This window comes from Stegodyphus dumicola, chromosome 12 (genome assembly GCF_044657685.1).
Source record: "Stegodyphus dumicola isolate Sdum_Otavi_A_Nest chromosome 12, ASM4465768v1".
NCBI lineage: Eukaryota > Metazoa > Arthropoda > Arachnida > Araneae > Eresidae > Stegodyphus > Stegodyphus dumicola.
The window spans coordinates 87,383,772-87,408,507 of NC_140779.1; the positions used below are offsets into that span (position 1 = coordinate 87,383,772).

The following is a 24,736-nucleotide window of genomic DNA, read 5'->3' on the forward strand; positions in this document are numbered from 1 at the left end:
AGATAGAAGCGTCAGACCACTTGCAGCTCACACCTTCATGGGAGGAGACGACAACTTTTTCACTTAGATCCTCAATTGTTAGCTATTTACACTTCCAATGCATCTGATTTTGATTGAAGTTCTTCTGTTGCTTCGTTGAATAATTGTATTTAAATTGTGTTGTATAGTTGTTTTGTATTGTGTGGTATTTAGCACTACTGATTGATGTTGTTTAATTATATTTGAATTTGTCATTGGAACTATTGCTGTAGTGTATCTTCTCGTATTGTTGTCATTGATTTCCATTGTCTTGGGTCCTCCTTGAAAGCTATGATCGCTCGTCACCTTTTGCGAACTTGTCCGATTGGATTGTCTTGCTCCTTTTGGTACTTCTCTTCTTCCCCTTACCTCCGTTTTCTCATCTGAGATTTTCTCCACGACCGGATTTATTTATGTCAAGTGCCCTTGCGCTTTAATTTTGGAACCGGCAACATTGCTCTTCGCAATAGCTCGGTCAATTATAGAGTCTAAGTCTAATCAGCGCGTATGCTAGATTTGGCGGGCTGTTAAATGGGCGCGTTTGCTAGATTTAGCGCTTTTGCGCATACATTTTCGCTGCAATTTTTTTACGGTCCTCAAAACGGAATAGTACCCTTTTCCTTTTTTGTTGTTCATTATATTTAAAAATTATATATTGGATAAAGCCTTTACTTGCATTGTTGCTTCCTAACTAGAATTGGTAGTATTAAATTTGCAATAATTAGAATAAGTTGATAAATCGACATTAAAAATGCAATATTTATTGCTATTCAGTATCGGAAACACCTTTAAGGCGTAGGCGTGGGAAAAGCCAGCGACGGATCAGTCGGGCAGGGAACGCTGTACTTGTGCTTTGTTGCGTAAGAAAACATGTACCAAAAACATTGGCATTATGGGGAAATTGAAAAATATACCATATAAATCCCTACAATACTTAAATGATCAGCCCGAAACCACGACTGCAGGAATAGGTAAGTGCTAGTATCTTTATATGTGTTATGTTTATTGTTCTTCAAAGCATCACAGGTATCACAAGCATTAGGAGTTTTGTAAATACAGAGGCGTGCGGTTTTAATTGATATTTGCATTTTATTAATTCATGGCTTTTAATTGGAGCTGTGTAAAATGCTGATTCTTTTTACATCTTAAAAAAACAAATTCTGTGTTATCCTTATTTCAATTATAAGAATTTTTGAGAATTATTATTTTGCAGAAATTACCTGATGCATTTAAAATCAAAATTAAATGCAAAATTAGATCTTTTTATATTAAATCAAAAATCGTTTTTATGTATTTATTTTTTAAAAAATGTGTAATGTTATGCATATCAGTTTCATTGTGAACTGCTAAAATGTATCATACTATTTGATAATTATTTAATTGTAAGGAAAAAAAAAAAAAAAAATATCAAGTGTATGACATTCCCTGAGTCAAGCAGGTCTCTTATCTTGGGGTGATCCTCAGTAAATCTCTTACATGGAACCCACATGTTACACATATTCTCAGGAAGTTTCGAGCTAGTAAAGCTTCACTCTTGCCCTTAATTGCTCGAAACAGTGTTCTATCTATTGATAATAAGTTGCTCATTTACAAAACCATGTTGCGTCCAATTCTTAGTTATGCATGCCTCGTCTGGGCATACTCGTGCAAAAGTTTGAGAAGGCAGGCTGCCCAAAACGGGGTATTGCGTATGATATGTAATGCCCCCTGGTACATTCGGAATAGCCAAATTCATAAAGAGTTAAGAATAGAAGATCTTTGTGCTTTTTATTGCTGCCTATCTAGGGCATTTTATGATAAACAGGAACTTAAATTTCTATATTATTTTAAATATTAAACTATATATGTATATGTATATTATTGCAAAGGAGAGGGAAATTTTTGTAAGTCTACTCATTTAATGTAGTATATGTACATTTTCATATATTATGTATTTCCCATTTAAGAATCATGATTGTTTTACTTTTTTTTTTTTAATTTTTCTATTAGATTCAAAGAATTCAAAGGATGTTCACCAAGTCTTCCTTCAACAGAGTGTTACTCTTTTAGCATTTAAAGATAAAGCAATTAATAATGGTACGATTGCACCAGATGTGCTTCATCCAAAATTATTTTTTGGTGTAGTTCCTGAAGACATTCCATTATTTATAGGTGCTGTTATAGGTAAGGAACTTATTGTTATTTGTGTCTGAAAACTGCTTTAAAATTTTCCCTATGTATCTTGATTCTTAAAATGTATCCAAAGTATAAAATAATTGAACTAATTAATTGTGTTGTCATATTTGTCCAAAATTCTTGAAAAATGCAGATAGAAATTAATCATGGCTAATCTTAGATTCTTGACCACATATTTATTTTATAATATTCTAGAGAATTTTCAAAGTAAAAGAACAATATGGAAAATAGCTGAGTAAAATTTCCAGTGCCTTAAAAAGCATAATTATATTTACATATTTAATATGTATTTAGAATTTTTATATATGAAGGTAAAACAAATAATTACAAATAGAAAAGTTCTATTTTGCTGTTAAGAGGAGACAAAAAAATTTAATTTAAGCTTAAAAAATTAGCAGAAATACCTGGTAGCAGTAATTGCAGCTTTTGTCTTGGTCAAAACTACTTTATTTTGCTTGAGAAAATAGATCCTATTTAGATGTAAAAGAGCACTATTTTCTTTCAAATCTCTTTATCATTCTTAGTATTAAAGTAATCTGATAATCATTTAAATAATATTCTGTATATTCTTGTATAGAAATATTTTTTCTTTAGGATGAAAGGTGTCATACATAACTTTTTTTCGGGAAAAGTGCAGAATCACCTACTGCTTGGCGTATTTTTGAGAATTACACAAACTCTGTATCCATATACACATCAACCTATTTTCACTTAAAAAAACATGAGAGAATTGGACAAATTTGGCATTGCGCACTCCCTTGACTTTGTCCATGTACACATCGATGTATTTTCACTTAAAAAGTCGAAGGAAATTGACAAAAATCCAATTCCTCTTAGTTTTGTAAAAAGTGCCAAATAAGTGGGCGATTCTGCACTTCACCCATTTTTTTTTTTTTTTTTTTTTTTTTTTCAAAATTTAAATTGCTTGTATGAACAAAATTAAATTTTGTCATTTGTAGATTTGATGTGGAGTTTATTAATCGTAATGTTCATGATGTATCAATTAAGTACAGAATTAACTAATTTTATTTCAGTTTGAAAGATACTTTTATTTCAGTTTGAAAGATACTTTTATTTCAGTTTGAAAGATACTTTTATTTCTGTCAGTTTTTAAAAACTTTATTAAGTGAATGTAAAATGTATTCAACTTTTATTTACAATAATGTTGATTTCTTTGAAAGCATTTAGACTTTTGTAAAAGTATACAGTTCTTATGATTGTATGCGACTTTGGTATTTTTCCATTATGCACCTGCCATGCTTTTGAGCATCTGTGAAGGAGAAGCCAAGCACATGCCAAGACCCCAAAGATAGTGCCATCTGGGTTGTTGTAGTGTGTGTGTGCTCTCTATAAACTCTTCTTATAACTAGATATCTTTTACAATTAAAAACCCAGAAGAATATTTGACAAACTGTATGGCAGATGCATAACAGAAAAGAGCATGATTTTTTAAAAATTGTTTTGTGTTTTATTTTTGCTAGCATTTTTGGTTGATCTTTACATTATGGTAACTTGGCAATTTTTTGGCGAAAATTTGGCGACCAACTCTCCTACAGCAACCCTCTATTTTTTTTCCCCGCCGCCATTTTGTCTTCACGAAGTAAAGACATGTTTCTTTTCTTTTTATCTCCTGAACACTTCTTCCAACAATCTACTAGCCGAATTACACTTATGCTAGAAATTTTATGAAACAAAACTGCTTAATCATGACAAATATTCACTGCAAAATTAGGAAAAACTGCACAATACCATCCTCCTTACGCATTTTTAAAATAGCACATACACATAAACCATGTACACGCCGACTTATTTTTACTTAAAAAAACATCCCAGAATTGCACAAAAACGGCATTGTGCACACTCTTCACTATATCCATGTACACTGCTTTTTTCTCATAAATCAGAAAAATTTCACAAAAATACATGACAATTTTCTCAATCTTTAAACCCGGTAAAAAGAACATATATGAAATTACATGATCGCGAAAAAGTATTTACCCTTTACAAATATGAACATTTCCACATATAAAATAAATAAAATATCCAAAAACTTTTACCTCTAAATCATCTATTATATTATACACGTCACCAACAAATTCATACATGAAGCATTACAAATATTTAGTATCAAATATTTAAATTATTTCCATGCACGTTTATTTCAACTTAAACGTATACTAAATTCCTACAAGCATAAAATTCACAAAATAACTATCATTTCATTAAAATATCACTGAACCATGTACACGTCGACTTATTTTTACTTAAAAAAACATCCCAGAATTGCACAAAAATGGCATTGCGCACACTCTTCACTATATCCATGTACACTGCTTTTTTCTCATCAATTAAAAAAATTTCACGAAAATACATGACAATTTTCTCAATCTTTAAACCCGGTAAAAAGAACATATATGAAATTACATGATCGCGAAAAAGTATTTACCCTTTCCAAATATGAACATTTCCACATATAAAATAAATAAAATATCCAAAAACTTTTACCTCTAAATCATCTATTACATTATACACGTCACCAACGAATTCATACATGAAGCATTACAAATATTTAGTATAAAATATTTAAATTATTTCCATGCACATTTATTTCAACTTAAACGTATACCAAATTCCTACAAGCATAAAATTCACAAAATAACTATCATTTCATTAAAATATAATTAAATTCAAAAACACTACTTAAAATATAAATGAGCACATACATTAAATTAATAAAAATTACCTTACAATCCTAATTACTTTAAACTAAATCATTGCTAATAACAATTTTCCCAATAATACTAAATTCCTTTCCACCTTACATTTACAACAATGCATAAAAATAATATCCTCAAATAATTAAAAATACTAACTTACCTAATCTTCTTCAGAATCTTGATTACGTGTCCGATAAACTTTTCTTTAGTTACGGCCATGGGATCCAAAAATTCACGAACACTGTTTCACACAACCCAGAATAAACCAAATACAAAATTTCCAGATTTTTTCCCGATTTCCCCCCTTTTCCGATTAAAGAACCGTAATTCGTCCATTAATATCACATGACATATCCCATGATCTCTCATTTCCCTCACACAAAATAATGCGTAATCGGAACTGAGTACTGCTCACATTATTATCAAAGTCCCAGGTAGTAACCTTTATCGCCTCCAAAATGTCGCCAAACTACCAGTTACCATATTGTAAAGATCAACCGCATTTTTATGTATATTTTATTGGCCTAATGTCATTTTTTTTAACCAAGGTAATTAAGTTATATCAGCATACATGAAATATTTGCAGATTATTTCATAACTAAGGTTTAAAATTTAGTTTACTGAAATCTGTTTAATATAATAGTTGCAATCTCCTTGCATTCTAATATGTAATTACCATTGATTATGAAATGAGGAAGGAAGGCTTTGTGTGAGGGGGGGGAACAAACTAAAATACTTATTATTTCTTTTATTAATGTTTAATGTTTTCATTTTAGGTGCATCACTTATAATTGCACTGTTCTTAGTGTTTCTAACTTTCTGGAAATGCTGTTATAGAATGACAGTTTTGAGCAAAAAGAAAGAATACTGTAAGTATCAAAGGTATGCTTTTTGAAAAATTGGACATGACTTTTGTCTGTAAATCTTCATAATATACTATATTTACTACTTTTTGCAAAATGACAGTCATCCACTGTCTCATTAATTAAAAGTAATAACGCACAATGATTAATTTTAAAAAATAATAACATAAAATGTAGATGATTTCTCAAAAGTGTCATATACTTCAAAGTCATATACATTTTCATTATATAAAAATTAAAATGAATTTATATAAAAAAAACTAAAGTGTTAAGCAATTCTTAAATGCAACTGACAATCGTAATGACATATAAATACCGTATTTGACGGCATATAAGATGCACTTTTTTTCCTAAATCTGGTCTCAAAAAAGTTACCTGCATCTTATACATGAAGGTAATTGCATTCAATAATTGTTTATTTGGCTTTTACGAAACGTGAGAACTAAAAGAAACCGTGCTAATGAAACGTTTTTTCCTTGTGTGTGGCCGTCTAAATAAGAGTGCGTCTTATATGCCATCAAATACGGTAATAGTAATGACCTTTAAACACACAGTGTATTTTACACTCCTAAGGCCAGAAGTGGTGGCCATTTTATTGTGGAGGCAACCTAATAGGCGACCACCGTTACCTCCTTTGAAGGGACAGACAATTTTACATCCATGTTTTTCCCGTGATTTGAACCCAGGCTTCCCTAACCACTATACCGTTTGGGCGGCTTTTAGTGATAAACTTGACATAGATGACAAGTTCATCTATTATAGCACTTTAGACTTCTATAATAGATGATCAGACTTAGTGAATTATGTAAAATTATAAAATGATACAAAAATAATGTTTTACATGTTAAAATTGCCTTTAACTAAAGGATATTACTTGTCATTTACATAAAGAAAATATTCTTAGTGCTGACCAATATGGTTTCAGTGCTCAAAAATGTGCTGAGGATACACTTCTGTGTCTTAGCAACATTGTACAGAGGGGCAAGACAAGAGGTTTGTACACTATTTAAATTTTTCTTGATATTGGAGGAGCTTTCAATAATGCATGATGACCTGCTATTCTTAATTTACTAAAAGAAATGAAAATACCTCATAATGTGTTTAATGTTGTTTCTGATTTGCTGAAAGACAGGACAGTCGAGCTTTTTTTGGGTGGCACCTCAAGTGTTCGTCGACCTCAGAGAGGATGTCCACTAGGCTCTGTTTCCGGTCCCAAGCTTTGGATTATTATTATGAATGATCTCTTACAGAAACTTTCTGATCTCTTCTGCTTTGAAGTCATTGCCTTTGCAGATGATTTGTTGATTTGTATTCAAGGAAAAGAAATGCAAAAATCTTTTCATCTCGCCCAAGATATTTTAGATTTCATTTATCGTCGGTCAATAGATTTTAAGTTAAACCTTAACCATGCAAAATCCAAGACCATGTTTATTGATAGAAAAAATACTACTTATGAAGGATATCAATTGCTTTGAAATGACAATTCCCTTGAGAGGGTGAATGAAATTAAATATGTAGGTGTTTTGTTGGACAGCAAATTAAACTTGAAAAAGCATATTTCCTACATTTCTAATAGATGTGAGAGACTTCAGCATAGGCTGAATCGAATTGCATGTAATAGTTTTGGTGTTAATCGAATGTTAGCACAATTATTTATAAACAAGGCATTGTACCCTTTATTTCATATAGATGTAGAGCTTGGGGATTGTCTCTAAAAAAGAAAATTAACTCTAAGTGCCTGCTTTGAGTTCAAAGACGAATTTTGCTGCGAGTTATAAGGGGTTACCAAACTATTAGTTACAATGCTGTTTTCTCTCTTGCCGGATTTCCACCCCTGGATTTGTTTATTCTGACCTTTATAGATTACAAGAATAGTCTTGCAAACTACTCCAATTCTCATTTTGATCGTTTATTGCCCTTGTCTGTTCTTCCACATCCTTCTGTAAGACAACCAGTACAGATTCTGGATAGTATGGACACTGATGTAAATTTATTCTCATTTGTGTTGTATACGGATGGTAGTAGGATTGATGATAAAGCTGGTTTTCCTTATGTTATTTTTGAAGATGATATTGAAATTGAGTGTCACCAATTTCGCATTAGAAATGAATGTGCTGTATATATTTCTGAGCTTCTGTGTATTAATTTTGCAATCAAGTGGATAATTAGCCAGGATGGACATGGTTCCAGTGATTTAATCTGTATGGATTCACTCTCTTTCCTGGAATCCCTTAAAAACACCTTTATATAATGATATTATTGTTAATATACAGCAGTCTCTCGGAGATCTGGAGAAGAAGGGTATTTTGGTGTTTTTTTACATTTGTCCGTGGTCATTCAGGTAATTATGGAAACGAGAGAGCTGATTGGCTTGCTAAGAATGCAACTAAAAATGATATTAATGTTGATGTAAATATTCCAAAATCTTATTTTAAAAGAACATCCAAAGCTAAAATGATTGAGTGGTGGAACTGTGATTATATCTCTTCTGATAAGGGATCTGTTACAAAAACATTCTTCCCAACTATTTTTGAAAGACTGAAAAGTAAGGACTTGTTGCTCAATTTTAAAGTTATGCAATTTTTGTCTAGACATGGTAAGTTTAATGTTTATCTTGAACGATTTAAACTGACATCTTCCAATTTGTGTTATTGCAATCTTTCAGCAAAGTGTTTTCCACCTGCTTTTTGACTGCCCATTTCTTGATAAAGCAAGAAATCTATTGAAATGTAGATTAAAATTAGTTGGAATTCACTGGCTGCCGAAATGTTACGATTTTGTATCTTCCGCTTCAGCCTACCGAGCTTTCAAAGATTTTGCTGACTTTTATTTTAAACATTGTAAATGATTTCTTTATACATTTTTACACTTTTGTATTTACTTGTGTTTTTTTTATGTTTATGTATGATTTCATTGTATTATTGAAAACTGATGATATTACTTACAATTTTGCCTTTTTTACTTACGATTTGTAAGTCTCCTGTAATACTTTGTGGTGCACGAGAATTTCTTTTTCTTTAAATAAAATAATAATAATAATAATAATAATAATAATAAAAAAAAAACTAAAGGATAAGTTAAAAGATTAATGTGAAGAATTGTTTGATAAAAGAATCATTTAAAAGGCATGCAGTGACAAAAATTTGTCATTTTTAATAGAGGAAAAGCTGGAAATGGGTGCTTATGGGAGGGGGAGAAATCCTTTGGTTCTCTAGTTTCAACCATTTCAAGTTTTTAAAAATTTTTGACTTCCTTCATCTCTTATAATTTCACATTTTAAACTTTTATTTATTTATTTTGTTGATTTGATATGCATAAAATATTTTAGTAATTTGTATTTGTGTTTTCCTAATAATGCTGTTATTTATGATTTTTGCTAGTTATTTCTATTTTGTTAAATCAGATGGGGTGATATCGTTTGCCCTTAGTACATACTGCAGATCTTACATCTTTATTTGAGTTAACGTGTGAAAATTTTTACTAAAATGAAATACGTTGATGTTGTAATGTGCATTAAAATTTAAAAAGCAAAATAAAATGTGTAAAATGATATGTTTTTATAAGAAGTTTAAATGGAATTTCTTCTCTCATAAGTAAATCTAGTTAAATAATACATTAGTTGTAATATGCAGAAATGAATAAAATTTTCTTTTCTCCTAATATAGGGTTGGATCCCAAAGATGCGTCAATTAAGAACAAACGTAAAATTCCTGTTGTTCAAAGGTAATAATCTGCAACTGGTTATAGTATGGTTATTGAAATAATTATTGATGCATGCAAATAAATCTACAAACAAAAATGTATATTTCAATTTAAATCCAATATATTCAATAATGTTTAGGTTTTCTCAACCAGTAAATCATTCAGATTTTCTTGGATGTAATATTTATTTCAAAGGGTCTAATAACAGCGACAAAAAGTAACAATTAATTGCATCTTAAATTACATTAAAGACATTAAATAACTTTAAATGTTTTGATGCAAGAACCAACCAAAAGTCACAATTTCAGATATGCGAGCTATTGTGCTTAGGCTTAGTTGTTTCAAATATAATACTGTCAAAAGTCATTAATTCGGACACCCAAAATCCGGACCTCAAAGCTACAAACTTTCTGCGCATGCGTCGCGTTGAAGCTTGCGCATAGGCGTTTACGCATGCATGTAAGACCTTTACGGCTGTGAATATGCGTGTGCGCATGCGCATAATAAGTTTACGCATGCGCGTTTAATGTATAACAGACGGTATAAGCTAAGCTAAAATTATCTAATTCAGTTAATGTGGCAGATTGCGTTGTTCCTTAATCTTCGAATTGGATCCGGCTTATTATTTTTTGCAGACTGTTAGAGCAATTTTATAAAAGTAAGCTTGAACTTTCGATTATGTCAAATAGAATTTCTGATATATATTTACTAATATGTAAAGGATCTACATAGCGAAAGTATGTTTCGAAGTCCATTAAACAAAAAGTGGAATTGCTGCAAAAAATGAATAAAGGCATATCCTTTGTTTATCTAACCATTCCGAAATCTGTTTATCAATTTCACTCTGCTCTGTGTGTGTGTAGGGGGGGGGACGTCGCGGTGCGCAATGAACTGGAAGTTGATCTGTCAGCACTATCCTTATCTTCAGGGCAGATGTTTTGATTTTATTTGGCTTATAATTCCTTACTAAATGTAGTATTTGATCTCGATATACTCTGTCTTTGATATGATTTAAATCAAATTCCTCGTCATTATAATTCGATTCCGATAGCGAAGAAAGTGACACAGAGGTTATTGAAAACGAAAAAATTTCGATTGACAAATTAGTCGGTATTCTCAACACAGCAATTATAGGACTTGAACAGCGGAACTTTGTAACTGAACAAGAAATTATGTCTGTTTATAGAATTAAAGAGAACGTATTATCAGATAAAAAACAAAGCAACTTAAACAACTTACATTGAAAGAAATGTTTAATAAAGTAAACAAATAAATAATAAGTTTTTTTATGTAAATTTTGATACCCTTTAGATCGTAATTGGTCTTTATTTCATAAATTACAGTTTCATATTTTTAACTTTATAATTTCTGCATGCCATCTTACCAGATTTAAACTGATGATCTATAATCCGGAAAAATCGATAATCCGGAATCGCCGAAGTCCCAATGAGTCCGGATTAACGACTTTTGACTGTAGTAACAATAGGTTCTATTTAAAAATTTATCAGCATTGATATTTGCTCTAATTATGCATTTTTGCTATTGGTTGCATCGCCAGTCACCAGTCACCATGTTGCTGTAGCTGAGTGCCCCGCTGGTGACCTCATGGCAGTCAACCTGTTAATATGCTAAATTCTAAATTTTAGAGTTCAAAATTTTGAAGTGCGAAGACAGTAACAATTAGTGCTGGAACTTAATTCAATAAAGCTTAAATGATTTTACTTAGTAACAAGTTTATAATCATTATCTGTAACTTAATTATAATTTTGTTTCTCTGGCCATTAATAAGTAGAAAAACTAACAACATTTTCATACAAGGAATTTTCTTGCTTATGTAATTGTTAAAGTCTATGTAGGTATGATACAAGTGACATTGAAATTTGATATATGTATATAGTAATGTAATTCCTGTGAATGTTGATGAATATATATGCCTGATTACTTAAAGTCACGTTAAAATTTTACTAGGCTTTTATATAAATAAGCAACATTTGATGAGCGCTTATGTTTCCTGTTCATTTGTGTGTGTGAAATAAATGACAGTTGATATTTGATCAAAAGATGTATAATGATCAATCTTACATTTTACATAAGTATTCAAGTTGATTTGCTTAATTTATTTTTTTTCTGAATGTTCTTAATGGCTTGTAATTTTTATGAATTATAAATGTGTATTTCAAAGTTAAATTTTTTTTGTCATCTTAACTTAAGAACAGAAATTCATCTTTAACAATTAACACAGTACTGCTATGTATAAGTTTTTGCATATGGTTATTTGAAAACATGTTTAGTGGCCTCAGCTGTAAATATATTACCTATAAGAGTCTTCAAGATTTCTTTAATTGCTCAGAGTGTATTTTAAATTGATTGCATAAATGAGAAAGAGAAAGAAACAAAATAACCTTCTTTTCTTTTATTAGGAGATTATCTACATCCAAAGCATTAATGCACACACAAAAAATTCGCATTTTAATCCACATGAGTGTAAGGAATTTTCTTTCTTATATTGCTTGCCTTCATGGTGTAATTGGAAACATGTCCAGCTAGTAGTGTCAGAAAGCTAATAGTTGGAGTTCGAATCATGGTGAGAGCATAGCTTATTTTTTGTGTTTTCTGTCATTTAAAAGCCTAATAATTGTACAAAGTACCCAAAGGAAAATGTGATGAATGATAATTTAGTGCCATATGTATTTGGTGACTGGGTTCTCCTCCTCCTCTCACTTTTAAGTGTGTGTGAGAATCTATAGAATTTTCTTATTACTTACCATTTGTGATGTAATTGGAAGCACATCTGGCTAGCAGTTAGATGGTCTGAAGTTTGAAACCAATCAAGAACATAGCTGATTTTTAGTGTTTCCTGGTTTTGCTACCCCTAATGGGCCTCTGCACACATACATGCACACACACACACACACACAAAAAAAAAAAAAAAAAAAAAAAAAAAACCCTGTATTCCTATATTTTAATTAAAAGTAATATACACCTTCGCATAAGCATGCACTTGGTGAGAGAGGTTGCACATTAGTATTTTAAACTTAAATAATATTTATTTTATTTTAACTAAATATTTTAGGAATTCAGATTTTATTTCTATTCTTGCTTGTGGTATAATTTTTTTTTGTTTTGTTATCATTTTCATATTATAATAGCATATATATTCATTTTAAGCAATTCTGTTGTTTTCCTGGGTTTGAAGCCAAGACAGGCGTTTGATTATAAAAGAGAGATGTCTTCTGAAGATTGTAATATCACAAGTCCATTCTCAGCATCAGTAAATCAAGTATGTCTAACATTATTTTATATTACTTGTAAAATTATGTTAATCTTGTATGAATTATTATTTATCCATTATAAGAAAACAACCCAATATCTTATTAACGTTTTACATTTTTTTTGAATTATTGTCCAAGAATCAAAGGAATTGAATTGCATTTAGGTCTGTTTTATAAAAGATTTATGTGAAGGTCTACTTATCATTACAGAGTAAAATGACCTATTACTGTATAATTTTGTAATTGAGAAGAGTTTATATTTGTGAATTTCTGTGTGCTTGGTGTATCTGCATAAATATGTAAAATTGAATTGTATCAACTTTTATAATTTTTTGTTTTTGTTTTCTGATAAATTGAAATTGTATATGTTCTTAAAATTTATGTAGGATTAACTGTTAGTTTGTAAATTTTTCATCTTTCATGAGTTATTATTTAATTAAAAAAGGAGTTTTCACATGTAATGATTAATAGTACTATTTACGAGGAAGAGTAGCCCTATTTTAAAAAGATTTATGTGATCTGGCTTGCTGTTTTCATCTTTTGAAATAATGAATTTAATTGATTTTAAAGAATGAAAAAGTTTATACTATGCTTTGCCAGTTTTGAAAAGCTTTGAAAATTCAATTGGGATTTGATTGATTGGATATATCTTTTGAGCAAAAGATAAGGATTTCCTTCATGTAATATTTTCAAAATATCAGCTTCAAAAGTGCTTTCTCTGTAAAATTTGTTTCTAAATATTGAAATAAATGTTTTCTCTATAAAATTTATTTTTAGCTCTTTTTCTGAATTAAGAAAAATTTTTTTGAGGTGGTCTGGTATGTGTAAAAGTTAACTTTGCTTATAAAAGAAATATTTTACTTACTCTGAAATGGTACAGAAGCAGCCTAATACTAAATTTGCTTTATCTTTCCACAGATTCTATACATGAAAAATTATATTATAAAAATTAAATTAACCCTTTGAGCATTATGAGTTTGTTCCTGAAATTTCGAAGTTTCCCAATAATAAAAATAACTTCATGAATAAATGGTATTTTCTAATTATGATCCCAAAATAACCCTTTCACTTTGTACCTTAATGCCCTAATCCAAATTATATCTTCCAAAATATGTCCAACCTGTAATCAGATACATTAGAAGCTGACAGAAATTTTCATCTGTAATGAATTGAAAAGCTATAATTCTTAGAACCCGTATTTTTACATCTGTAAAACTTCGAATTCATATAACCCGTATAGTATTAAAAATATACTTTTTCCTAGTAGGCAGATTTCAATTATTCATATGTCATATGTGATTGTTAGCTAGCGTATTGGACAGCATTGCTACAGGACCTCAAGATGCTGGTATTATGTTTCCTGTGTTCAGGAAATAATATGTAAATATTGCATTACAAACAATACAGTGGCTTCTGATTTTTTTTTTTTTTTTTCTTTTTTTTTTTTACAAATGGCGGACACTTGCCTATAACAACATTGGCTACTACTAGGCCAGAAATGGTGGCCATTTTATTGTGGAGGCACCTAATAGGGGCCACTATTACCTCCTATGAAGGGACAGACATAGATGAATCTGACTGGCTGAAAAGTGCTGTGGCATTATGTAACATTACAGGCTATCATGATAGACTGTGTGAAAACTGTATGCTAATTATGCAGGCTATGAGAAGGGTTTGAGAACGTTAGTTTAAATGTTGTGAAGTGTTTTCAACTTGTATATGATACTTTTTTATATTCTTCATGTTTCTGTGTCTGAACAAAGATGAATAGTAGATGGTGAGCACATAAGTGCTGTGCATTGAAATGCAGGGAGTCAAACATGTCTTCTTTTTTTTTTTTTTTTTTTCATTGAATGCTTGGTAATTTCTTGATTGTAAAAATGATTCCAAGCAAGGGAAACAGTTGCCTAGAGACCTGTGCCTGGTGAATTAAGGGTTACTATCCCTTCTGAAGATAGGTATATTGCTTTAGTAACCAGGCAGAATCAGCAAGCGACCTTCATAATTGAAGCATTCGTGGTTGCAGTGTGACTTAGTAAGACAATATCTGCCACTATGATACGCTAAATTTTCACAAGAAGGGAATGTATGCTGAATACCAAATGGTTGTGTTCCACTTTCCACTCAGTCCAGATGGGTAAGATTAAAATGGTGTCATCAGCATCTCAGTTGGACTCTTAGAACGATGCAACATTCTGTTTATTGACAAGTCTAGATTTGTCCTAGATGATAAGCTTTTAAGAGTTACATAGAATCAGGTCCTCAATATCATTAGAACACCACACGTTCAGAGGTGGCAGCATCATTGTGCTGGCTGAAATTTTAGCTAGCTATCATGTGCAGCTGCACATCTTTAAACATGGCTCGATGAGAGCTGTGTGGTATTGGGATGAAGTCCTACATTTCATTGTGCAATTCTGTGCTGCAGCAGTTAGTCTTGATTTCCTCTTTATTGATGATAATGCCCATCTCCATCAAGCTAACATTATTGACGAATGCCTGGATAGTGAGCACTTTCTTGTATGGTATGGCTGCTGTATTCACCAAAATGTAATCCAGTTGAAAATATTTGTCATGTCTTCAGGTATGCTGTCTCAGCAGATTTACCTATTCCAATGAGTGTCAGACAGCTGTAAACTGCCCTGATAGAGGAATGGTCTTTGATAGTTAAATCTGGTGATATCTATATTTGATAGTTAAATCTGGTGATAAATGGTGATATCTGTGATAGTTAAACACCTCATTTAAAACATGGACAATTACTGTAAAGTTTTTGAGAACATCTGGGGTGGTCATTATAACCTTATTAATTTTTGTTTGTTTTTAGCTTTAAATAACAGTTTGCTAATAACCCAAATCTAACATCATATAATTTATGAAAATTAAACATTGTTTTCATCTTTATACATAATGCTTGTTTTCTTTCATGCATAAACACATTTGCTACTTTCATGTGCAATTTAGTATTAATCGTAGCATTAATTTTCCATTTTTTGTTCATTTCACCTTTGTGTGCATAACGTTTCCATTCTAGTGCACATGTAATCAAAATAAAATATAATTTCTATCAAAACTTTGAAAGTACACATAACTTGAAATGTTTTAGCTCATCATATCAAGATTTTTAGTGTGTCAGAAATCATTTAAATGAAAGATCAAGGGAAAATTTTTAATGATTACAGTTTATAGCAGTAATAATAATCTATTAATCATAGCTCAGAAAATGTGATAAATAAACGTTGGTTTGAAATTGCATGCGGTATGTTATAATAACAATGCCTTTATGTAATGTTATTTAATATTTGTTTATATTTGTGAAGTTTGTAATCATATACAAGTGGTTTTCTGTTTATTTAGGATTTAAAGAAGAGATCTTTTATTGATTCTCAAAACACGTCTACACACTGTCCTGAAATAATTGTATCTGAAGTAGAAAATGCTGTAACTAAAGAACCTGTTAGTCTTCCAAAATGTACTTGCTCTGAAAATAATGAAAATAAACCCTGTTCAGTCATTTCGGTACCTCCAACATCCAGCACTGCACCTATATCACATTTCTCAAACCCTGTGAGTTTGTTGCCAAATGAAACAAACATTCCAAATGTTGTCATTTATCAAGATTCATCAGCATCATTTCATCGAAGTTTTTACTCTGGTAAAATTTTAGGTTATTCTTTTTTACATTTATATTTTAAGTTATTTATTTATTCAGGTAGATATTTAGATTTGTTATTCTGCTGTGATGGAAATGTTTTTAATTGGTTGTTTTAAAAATATAAAAGAATTAATGTAACCGCATCAGTATGGCTTACATGTAAGACTTCTATGTAAATCAGTTACTCCAATTTCCTGTGATCATTTGAAGGTGACTTCAGGAAATTCAGACTTTGAAAGACACTTCAGAAGTTCGTAAATACAGAATGAACAAATAATTTCTGAACTTCTAGAAAACTGTGAGGATGCAAGCATATGCTTCCTGCATTGTTGCATCTAGTCAGAGGTGAACTATGAAAATTTTAACAAAGGAAGTGTACTTTATTACATGAAATCAAAACATCAAAGTCAATTTTTTTTTTTTTTTTTTTTTTTTTTTTTTTATACAAAAGAAGGAAATTCAAATAATTTTACATTAACTGGAAAACATTTTAAAATAAATAAACTTCAAAATTAACATAAATAAATAAATAAAAGTCACAGAAATTATATAAAATAACAAGTAAATTAAAATTACATGCATAATTTATGCCAGCAGCTGCCACACATTATTTTCCTTTTCTTTTACGTCAATTGACTTCTAGGGGTTTTAAGGCCAAGTGGGGATTTTTCAAAGCTTTTACACAAAGTTTAAGATTAAATTATTATTAAAGTTTCCCATTTTTAGAGTTCGGTACGGAATCTGAAATATGTTGTACAGTCAAAAATCTCAGTCTTAGAAATAGTCCTCATTAAGATGAAAACTCATTCAGCTTCATTACTAATAATAGCAATAGTTTCCATAACTTTAGCTTTCTTTACGCTATTAGAAATTGTATTGTGCAGTTTTCCTTTTAGGGCTATCGCAATGAAATATACTTTCTGATTATCCACACAGCCCTGAAAAGTATTCAGGAGGCAGTGCACTTTGTTGCCAAAATGTATTTACGTGGTTGTTCAGATGCATGTGCAGAAGATGAGAGCTGATCTCCCCCTTCACATTCAATGATACTTTTTTTAATTAGTGTTTGTTTTTGCTACTTTCAAGTGTATTTTTTTCCTTGTAAGGAATCGTAATGAGACAATGAAGAGTTTTCCAGCTAATGAGAAGAAAGCATTAAAAAAAATCTATCATTTTTCTGAACAGTAGATAATGCAAAAATTTGCATTCCATGAAGTTGTACTTCATACACAATGGAATTTTATGGATGAGTATTTTTGTGCTGATGCTGAATTTACACGATTCTCTGAATATTTGTAAGCAAAAACAGATTACTGTTTACATGTGTAGAAATAAAGTGTGTGCAGTGTTAAGTTAAGCTCGATGGCAAATTTCTGCAATTCTCTGATGTTTTTCTTTAAGCTGTAACAGATTGCTATGTATATGGCAAATCTCAATGTGGTTGTAGCAGTCTATTGAAAAGCATATTTTGCTTTGCATAAATAATAAGTGAGAACTTTTCTAAAACAAACATTACAACACATTAGTAGCAACAATTTTAGTGTAGCACTGACTGACCTTTGATCAAATTTGTATAAGAGGGGGAAAAACATTAACCAAATAGCAGCCCCTTTTCTCTCATGCAAAGTTAAAAAATAGAATTACAAAAAAATTCACATTACAGTTCTGTAACATGGACACAATACTTATTTCTCTTGAATACTCTAAACTGTTAAACAAAACGTTTTCAAATCCATAGCAGTTATTACTTTTGTAAATAAGTCTGCGGAACGTGAACTTAAGGTCAGATGCCCCACCATTCACTTGTCTTCAAATAAAGTTGTATTGTATCTGAATGTGCATAGTCCAACAGCTTTCTATTGATGATCTAGAAAAATAAAAAGCAGATTAGTTCTCACAAAATATTTTACACTCTTTTAAATTGAACTTTAAAAACTTCATCTTTAAAACATTTTTCGTCCCCTTCAATTCCTTTATTGCTTCCAATAAGGCGATATACTCTGCCTCCATGGTGGATAAACTTACCACTTTTTTGTGTATAAGTTTTTCAAATTACCAGAACTTATCGAACTATATTCGAATCCACCCATGCACATCCCTGTTACTTGCATAATCAGCATTTGAAGACTCAATATATGAGTACATTTAGATGTTTAATCGCTGATAAATATAACTTGTATAATTTAGTACTATTGAGATAACCAAGCAATTTCAACAATGCTTCCCAATGTCTAGTTTCAGGATCCTCCTGAAACTGTGATAAGATATTTGCTGAATTTGTGTATGTAATATCAGTCCTAGTCCTATTAGTTGCAAAAACTAAATATCCTAGTAGATTTCTAAAAGGTAATTTAAACATTCATCAATTTTTACACTTGTTAGATGAACAATCAGATTTTGTAAGAATAGCGTGTTTAAAGCTCTGGGAAGCGAAATTTTTAGTATCTGAAAGTGCTTAAATTTTTCAAAAATTTCTCTGATGTATATTTGCTGATGTATAAAAGCCCTACTTTGTTTTCCGAGAATTCAGTTCTGAGTAACTTTCTAGTTCTGCCTAATACTATAGGATAAAAAAACTTACTAAATTGTGAGATAAATAGATCTATACAATGCTAATCTTTACTAAAAATTACAATGACATCTGCATATAATAAGAGAATTACATAAGGGCTCTTATAAATATAATTACACTGTAATATTTTCTTAAAATTTAGATTATCTAAAGTATTTTTAAATTAATGAAACCATTCATGGCCACTTTGATACAGACTGTAAATGGCTTTATGTAATAAACACACTTTACTTTTCAATAAATCCCTCTGGCTGGGTCATATATATTTTCCATCTAGTTTTGCATAGAATATTTTTTTAATGTGTAATTGACAGCTAGTCCATCTGTATAAACATACTAGTATTGTGAAAAATATTATGATTAAAAAGTTAACTACAAGGCAGTAAACCTCATCAAAATCTTCTGCCTGAATCTCTATGTGACTAAGATGTGTTTTATATCAAATCAATTTTATATGAATATATATGTGTTTATATCAAATATTTTTTTTTTAAAAAGTCATCAGAGTTATTTATAGAAAAGTTATTGAGGTGCTGTTTGACAGTCTCCAAAGAAATGAACTCCAGACCATTTCAAGAATTTTGAAGTGACCTGGAAAGATTAAAATCAAAGGTGGCAAGATCTAGTGAATATGGAGATGACACAAAATATGCCAATCATATTCAATAAGTCTTTATCCTATGTTCATAAAAATGTGAGGTAAGGCATTGTCATAATGGAAGATAACACCTCAACAATTGGGCAGTTCTGAGTGCCTTGCTAGAATTTTCAGTTTTGAAACTGCCATTTGGGAACAGTATTTTTCCAAATTTGTTGTTTATTTTGATATAATATGGAATTCCTTTTTGGCTTGACCATTCAAAAGCCCGCTCTTAGTTTAAAGAAGCTTCCCCCCCATTAGTGCATAATATCCATTTCTCATCTCCAGTAAAGATCTGTTTCAAAAAAGGAGCTGTATGTGTTTTAAGCAAATAATCATATGCCAAAACTCGAGCAAACGTATTCTGCTCTTTTAAAATATGGGGTACATATACATTGAAGCAGCTTACATACCAGATCTGCAAATGGCCACATACTATATTTTTTGAAATGCTTAGTCTGTTTGATAGGTCTTAGTTTAGACAGGATGGTCACCCAGCATGGCATCATCTTCAAGGGTGAAATTTCCATGCTTAAACTTCTCAAACCACCTTTGAACTATGTCATCAGAAACAGCATTTTGTTGATATGTAATGCAAATTTTACAATCAGTCTGACTAGCAAGTTTTTTTCTTTTTTAAAACAAAAGAGCATAATATGACAAAAATGAACTTCAGGGTTCTCTGTTCTTATCATTTCACTGAAACAAAAATTATGCTACAATTCATGCTAGTATTGCACAGCATGATCAGAAAAGACCATGTTTAAACATTTGCTTTGATTAAGGTCACTGCTGATAAGTATTAACAAAATAATTAGAAAAAAAAAAAAAAAAAAAAACCACTTTGATTTGAAATGCTACAAAATTTTTCTGGATGACCCAATACATTTATACATGTTTCCATCTGGCCTCTTAACTGCTTTTTGTTTTCAGTTTAAGCTTGAAACTTCTCTCAGTATGGATTTGTCTTCTAATGACTGTATCATTCTCTAGGAGTTTACTGTTTTTCATCTGATTCTGATAACAGTTCTGGTTCTCATGATTTTTTAAATTAAGTTTTTGGTCCTGATGCTATCTGCTACATTCATTCTTTTCTTAGACTTAGCATTACAGGTTTCTACTAATCTCTGTTCTTCTAGAAGCCATATTCTATAGCCTGTAGTTTTCTTGGCATATTCTACCATGATTATTTCTTTGCATCTCATATGCAATTTATCTTTTATCTTTTTTTGATAGGCCAGCATATTCTTTATACCCAAACGCTTCAAAATAAATAATACTGGGTTTTCTGCTAAGGAATATTTCATGAGAGGTTCGGTATTGTCATGAGACACTGTGCTCCAAGTATGTGTGAAATACCTAAGAGCTTCAACCCACTATTCTTTTTCCATTTTACTGACATTAAATAAAACTTTAACTGCATCTAATGCCATTTGGTTAAAATGTTTACATGCACCGTTCTCTTCTAGGTAGTACACATTTGTACATTTAACACTAATTCCATTTTCAGCTAAATACTTTCCAAATTGCTTGTTACAGATTTCACCACCATTATTGGTGCATATACTAATTAATTTACTAAATTTCAATTTTTCCATATGCCTATGATAGTTAAGTTACTTGAATGATTCATTTTTTTTATTTTTCATATAATATACAGTTACTAATCTACTCTAATCATCTATGATAGTAAGGAAATGTTTACTCCCACCTTTAGATAAAATTGAGAGTGGACAGTAAACGTCTAAATAAACCAACTGCAATGGTTTATTAGATCTCTCTGGGAAGTTTAAAAAATATTTTACTCGATTTAGCGATACTACATGGTTCACACTTCTCCGTTCTTTCTTCGGTTTTGAGTATCTTTTCAGGCTTTGATTATTGATAGTATTTTGAATATAATCAAAATTTACATGCAAAATATTAGATACCATAACTTCTCATCATTTACTTTACTTAACTTTCTGGTTTCCGTATTTATAACCAACTTTCCTTTTATCTGTTGCACACCTAAATGGTTTTGTATGTTAAGATTCTGTCATGCTATTTTGCATAACTTAATCTTACCCAGTTATTGAAGTAAATCCACATTTTACAGTTTGAACCTACAAAATGGGTACACCTGCCTTTTCTAACTTTGCTGCAGATAACAAATTTCTTCTTAGGTTTGAATTACACAACTTAATTTCTAATTCAGTTGAGTTTAATCGAATACCTACTTAAAATGCAAATTTGATGGTACCTTTTCCTAATACTTTCAAAATTTCGTACAAATAGAGACATACATACATAATTTATTTCTTCAAGATTTATCATTAAATTTCTGTTATTGCAGAAATGTATCTATGACCCAAATTAATTTATCTTTTCCCTTTTTTATCTGTAATTGACACATAAATTTCTACTAACATTGATTCTTTACCTTTAAACTCTCCCTTTTGATCCTTTATTTTAAACTTCTGGTTTTTATTTAAATTTTCTATACACTGTGCAATTAAATGCCCAAATTTATGACATCTGTGACAAGGTCCTGTATTCTAATTCCATACTATTTTTAAAATTTAGTTTTACTTTTAGCTCCGTTTTTCCTTTCATTTGTGCTAATAGTATTAAACGTGCTTACCTTGCTATATTCTAATTTGGCATATACCTGTCGAAATTGACTTTCTTTCCTTACCAGTTCTTCAGCAATTTTTTTTCCAGTGTAAAATCCTCATCCTTCCACCAATAAATCTGTTCTACAATCCTGGAGTATTCCTGGAGTAAATGCCAAATTGCCTGAAATCCTTTAAAAAGATCTGCTGTGTGTCAGCCAGCTTATTCCTTTCCCCCCACACACAAAGAAACTTCAGCCAGCTTGTTTGCAGTCATTTTGATCCTCTTGGTGAATAATAATCCCATTTCTTTCTATGGGATGTACCTACTGCTGAAAAATTCATCCAGTAGCTGAATTGCAGTTGCTCTTGTTTCTGGGTCAAATTGCTTTTTTACTAATTGAATACTTTTGTTTCAATGACCTGAACTTCATTTTAATTCCATAGTACAGAGACTGTTCACACTTTTTTTAGATGGTTTTCATTGCAATTACATAAATACTTTACCTAAAATTTTTATATTTTAAATGTTCTATTTGACAATCCTTATTCTTCACTATCTTTGTACACCATAATTTCAACAACAATAAAGTAGTATCCAAAGAGGTATTTTATCCCATTGCTCTCGAGCAGTTTTCCAAAGTCTTAAGGAGGTTGTAGGTCGATGTTTGAACAACCTGCTTTTTAAAAGTCCAAAAGTGCAAAATTATATTGATGATGAAAAAGGAGATTTGGTAGGGATATGAGTGAAGGGTATGGCTTTGATAGCCATTTCTTGTTCCATTTTTTTCCAGGAAATTAACAGTAGATTTTGATGTGTCACTGCTTGCTTTGTCTTGACGCGGTTCGACAGATTGGTCGCACTGTGTGTAAAGAAAAGGAATTTCATACTTGAAAATTGGGCAAAAATATGTTTTCGATAATATGTGGAGTTGATATGAACATTTTTCACCACTCTCTTTATTTTTAATTTGCCATTATATAAAAAACCAGCAACAACCATAAATCCCTTAGAAAAGCTTTCTTTAGATTCCTTGAACCATGTTTTAAGATTTTCTTTCACATCTTTGATGATGATAAATGTATCTCTTTTTATTGCAATCATTTAAGTACACCCAAGATTCGTCTACTGTGACAACTTTTTTCCATTTTTATCTGGATAAATGTTTCTCATAAAGATTTCTACAGCACATTCTATGTTTGGCAATATATTGTGGAGAAAGACGATACACAGTATGTTTTTTCGTCTTTTTATGATTCAAATCAGCATTAATCACTTTGTTTACAGTTGACACTGAGCATTTTAATGATTTTGCAACCATCCTTTGATTAAGCAGAATTTCTTTTAAAAACATTACTTTTGGAACATTTGAAACATTCCTCGTTTTCCTTGGAAACATATTTCAAACAATATTTCCACTTGAAGCTAAATTTTGACATTTTTTTTCTTTCTTACTGACAACATTACCTATCGTAGCTTCAGATGTCCAAAAAACCATGGCTTTCACAACATATTTTAATAACTAGATACAAATAATTGTCTTCAGAAAGAATCCAAACATAGCCTTCCATCCATTGCTTCTTTAAAAGTGACATTTTGCATGAAAGCAAAACTGTCAAGTAGCAAACAATAATTTATACTTTCAAAAATATACTTGCAGTTAGGAAAAAAAAATTCCAAGCCAGCCTCTGTGTAACATAGTGAAAGCTGAATTTTCTGTCAATGTGGAATCCTGTTTTTCATTTCATGCATTATTTCACTTTTATCCATTTCTTCTTTACCATCTATGAAGCTCCAACAATTTCTATCCAGCAGCAGCATCTTTATATTAACTTTTCATGGTTTAACAGTTTAAACCCTTCTGTAAGTAATGACATCTACATAAGCACTATAGCTTGAACCAACTTCTCAAACACATCTGCCTTCTTGTCTTCATTTTTTGTATATAGTGGCTCCCTTTACGCCATTAACAATGAGTTGCCAGACCCATAATCTTTTTACATGGGGGTATAGCAATTTATTCAAAAGCATACTTTGTTTTTCTTTAATAAAATGTTGGAAGTTTTCTAAAACAAAACATTTATTTTACTCATAAAATTAAAACGGATGGACTGCAGCAGCAACCTTTACACATTAGAAAGTAAAGCAAAAGAAAAAGTGGGTGAATACTGCTGAGTTTACTGACTCCTTATTATAAATAACATCACAACACATCATTGGCCAAACAGCAGCAATCATGTTAGTTTTACCATTAACTGGCCCCTGAACAAAGTTGCATGAGGCATGAAAACATTAAGCCAACAGAAAGAACAGCACAGAGAATAAATCAGTTTTTATCATGGATATTTTATTATGGATGCTTGTGGCATTTTAAGTTTTGTTAGTCAGTTGGTGTTTTATGTAATTCTTAGTCCACCACCATTTTTGAAAATTGTTGCACATCTTAGTGAAAAATTACAGTTTGCTAATGGTTGGCAACTTTTCAAGAGGGCTGTGTGGATAGTTAGAAAGTACCCCAAACCATTTA

General features: G+C 30.9%; 1 protein-coding gene across 2 annotated transcripts in view; it reads left to right on the forward strand.

The window, feature by feature from the left end:
* Positions 1–557: 557 nt before the first annotated feature.
* Positions 558–24,736, forward strand: part of LOC118200250 (uncharacterized) — a 54,855-nt gene continuing 30,676 nt past the window's right edge. Inside the window, exons 1-6 of one of the 2 annotated variants that reach the window (XM_085806680.1) lie at positions 558–989; positions 2,008–2,181; positions 5,687–5,779; positions 9,439–9,496; positions 12,644–12,755; positions 16,105–16,402. In XM_085806680.1, the coding sequence (XP_085662806.1) occupies positions 911–989; positions 2,008–2,181; positions 5,687–5,779; positions 9,439–9,496; positions 12,644–12,755; positions 16,105–16,402 (814 nt within the window). In that variant the 5' untranslated portion in view covers positions 558–910. The remainder of the gene's footprint in view (positions 990–2,007; positions 2,182–5,686; positions 5,780–9,438; positions 9,497–12,643; positions 12,756–16,104; positions 16,403–24,736) is intronic. The other variant, XM_085806679.1, reaches the window with a different exon arrangement.